At 39.3% G+C, this 1,530-nt stretch overlaps 1 protein-coding gene across 1 annotated transcript; it reads left to right on the forward strand.

The window, feature by feature from the left end:
• Nucleotides 1-706: 706 nt before the first annotated feature.
• On the forward strand, nucleotides 707-1,270 carry LOC125553576 (uncharacterized). The gene has a single exon (XM_048717344.2). It carries the CDS (start codon nucleotides 746-748, stop codon nucleotides 1,199-1,201), a length of 456 nt encoding a protein of 151 aa, XP_048573301.1. The 5' UTR covers nucleotides 707-745; the 3' UTR covers nucleotides 1,202-1,270.
• The last annotated feature ends 260 nt before the right edge of the window (nucleotides 1,271-1,530 follow it).

Consider the following 1,530-nt stretch of genomic DNA (forward strand, 5'->3'; position numbering starts at 1 on the left):
GGCGCATGAGGATGTTGATTAGTAAGTATTCCAACCCTGGTTTGGACATGCATTTTGTAGTAGTGACAAAATGGTGATATGCATACTTTAGGAGTTTTTTATGTTTTAGCTTTCAAGGTTTTTTTTTTAGAATCAGCTTTCAAGGGTTAGCAAGGACAAAATCATTGAGATATTTTAAGCCTTTTGTTTTTAGCTTTTCTAAGTAAATTGTTTGTGTTTGTAGGTATGACAATGCCATCAAAACATGTTATTTCCCTTAAAACACGCAGATAATTAAGGATGATTAATTAGCATATCAATGTTGTTCAAATATGGAGTTCCAATATACTTAGGCATAAATTAATGCTAGTTAATGGTTCCAACTTATTCTAAGTTTTACGGAATTTGTGTTTTCTTGATTTTCTTTCCAATTTATTGGCAGGAAATGAATTTTATGCAATTTTTATACTTTTTAATGGTTTCAAATTGTTGTTCTTCTACTTGATTCGGATAATAACTCAACATTATTTTGGATTCCAATTACAGAAACATATACTTTAGATTATAATTATACATTCGAGATAAACACTACGCATGATGGGATATCTCTCTATGTCTGGTCCATATTTATTGCATTAACATTACACTCCACATTGTAGTCCAGTACTCTACAGGTAGACCTATATATGAGGCTATAGACTGCCTTTAGTCACAATCATCTTCCACATACTTCGAAAAGGATATTAACATATCATAAGTACCAACCATGGCCAAGAACCATAGACTCCTCATCCTCCTTGTGGCTGCCTCTGTTGTGGCCTCTTCAGTCACCGCCACCTCGAGCGCCTCCCCCTCTTCAAGAGCATACGAGCTGCTGGAGAAGTACGGCTTCCCGCGGGGAATCCTCCCGGAGGGTGTTCAAGACTATGCCCTACACCCAGACGGATCCTTTGAGGTCTCCCTCCCCGGCGGCTGTGAGATCAACGTCGGGGGATTCACTCTCCGGTATGAAGGAAATGTGCATGGCAACATCCAGTCCATGTTGATTAACGCGCTAACAGGGGTGAGCGTCAAGGTTGCATTCCAATGGGTTAGCATCAATGCAGTTGAACGGCATGGTGACCAGCTCATCTTCAATGCAGCTGTGATATCAAAATCGTTTCCTGTTAACAACTTCTCCAGGAGCCCGCGCTGCAACCGAATCCCCGCAATTCCAAAGTAGATTAATGGGTTAGCAACAAAACAATTGCTTCTTGATTTTGTTAGATCAACATGCTCAATTGTTACTTGATTCTTGTGGGTTTGTCTATTGTGACTTTTTATGTGTATTTTGCTTCAAAATTGTTATCAATAAAATCACAAATCTTACAGAAGGAGTCCCTTTCTATGAAATCTAGGCATAGTTTATGTTACTCCTGAAAAGGGGTAGCAAATCATGTTCCGGCCCTTCACAAAGAAATCACTGAACCATGGAAATGTATACAACATTTCCCTAAAGGCATTTTCAAGATGGACCCTTAAAACGGACACACTACCCGTCCACGGACCACA

This window comes from Triticum urartu, chromosome 4A, assembly GCF_056163025.1.
Source record: "Triticum urartu cultivar PI428250 chromosome 4A, HENAU_Tu73, whole genome shotgun sequence".
NCBI lineage: Eukaryota > Viridiplantae > Streptophyta > Magnoliopsida > Poales > Poaceae > Triticum > Triticum urartu.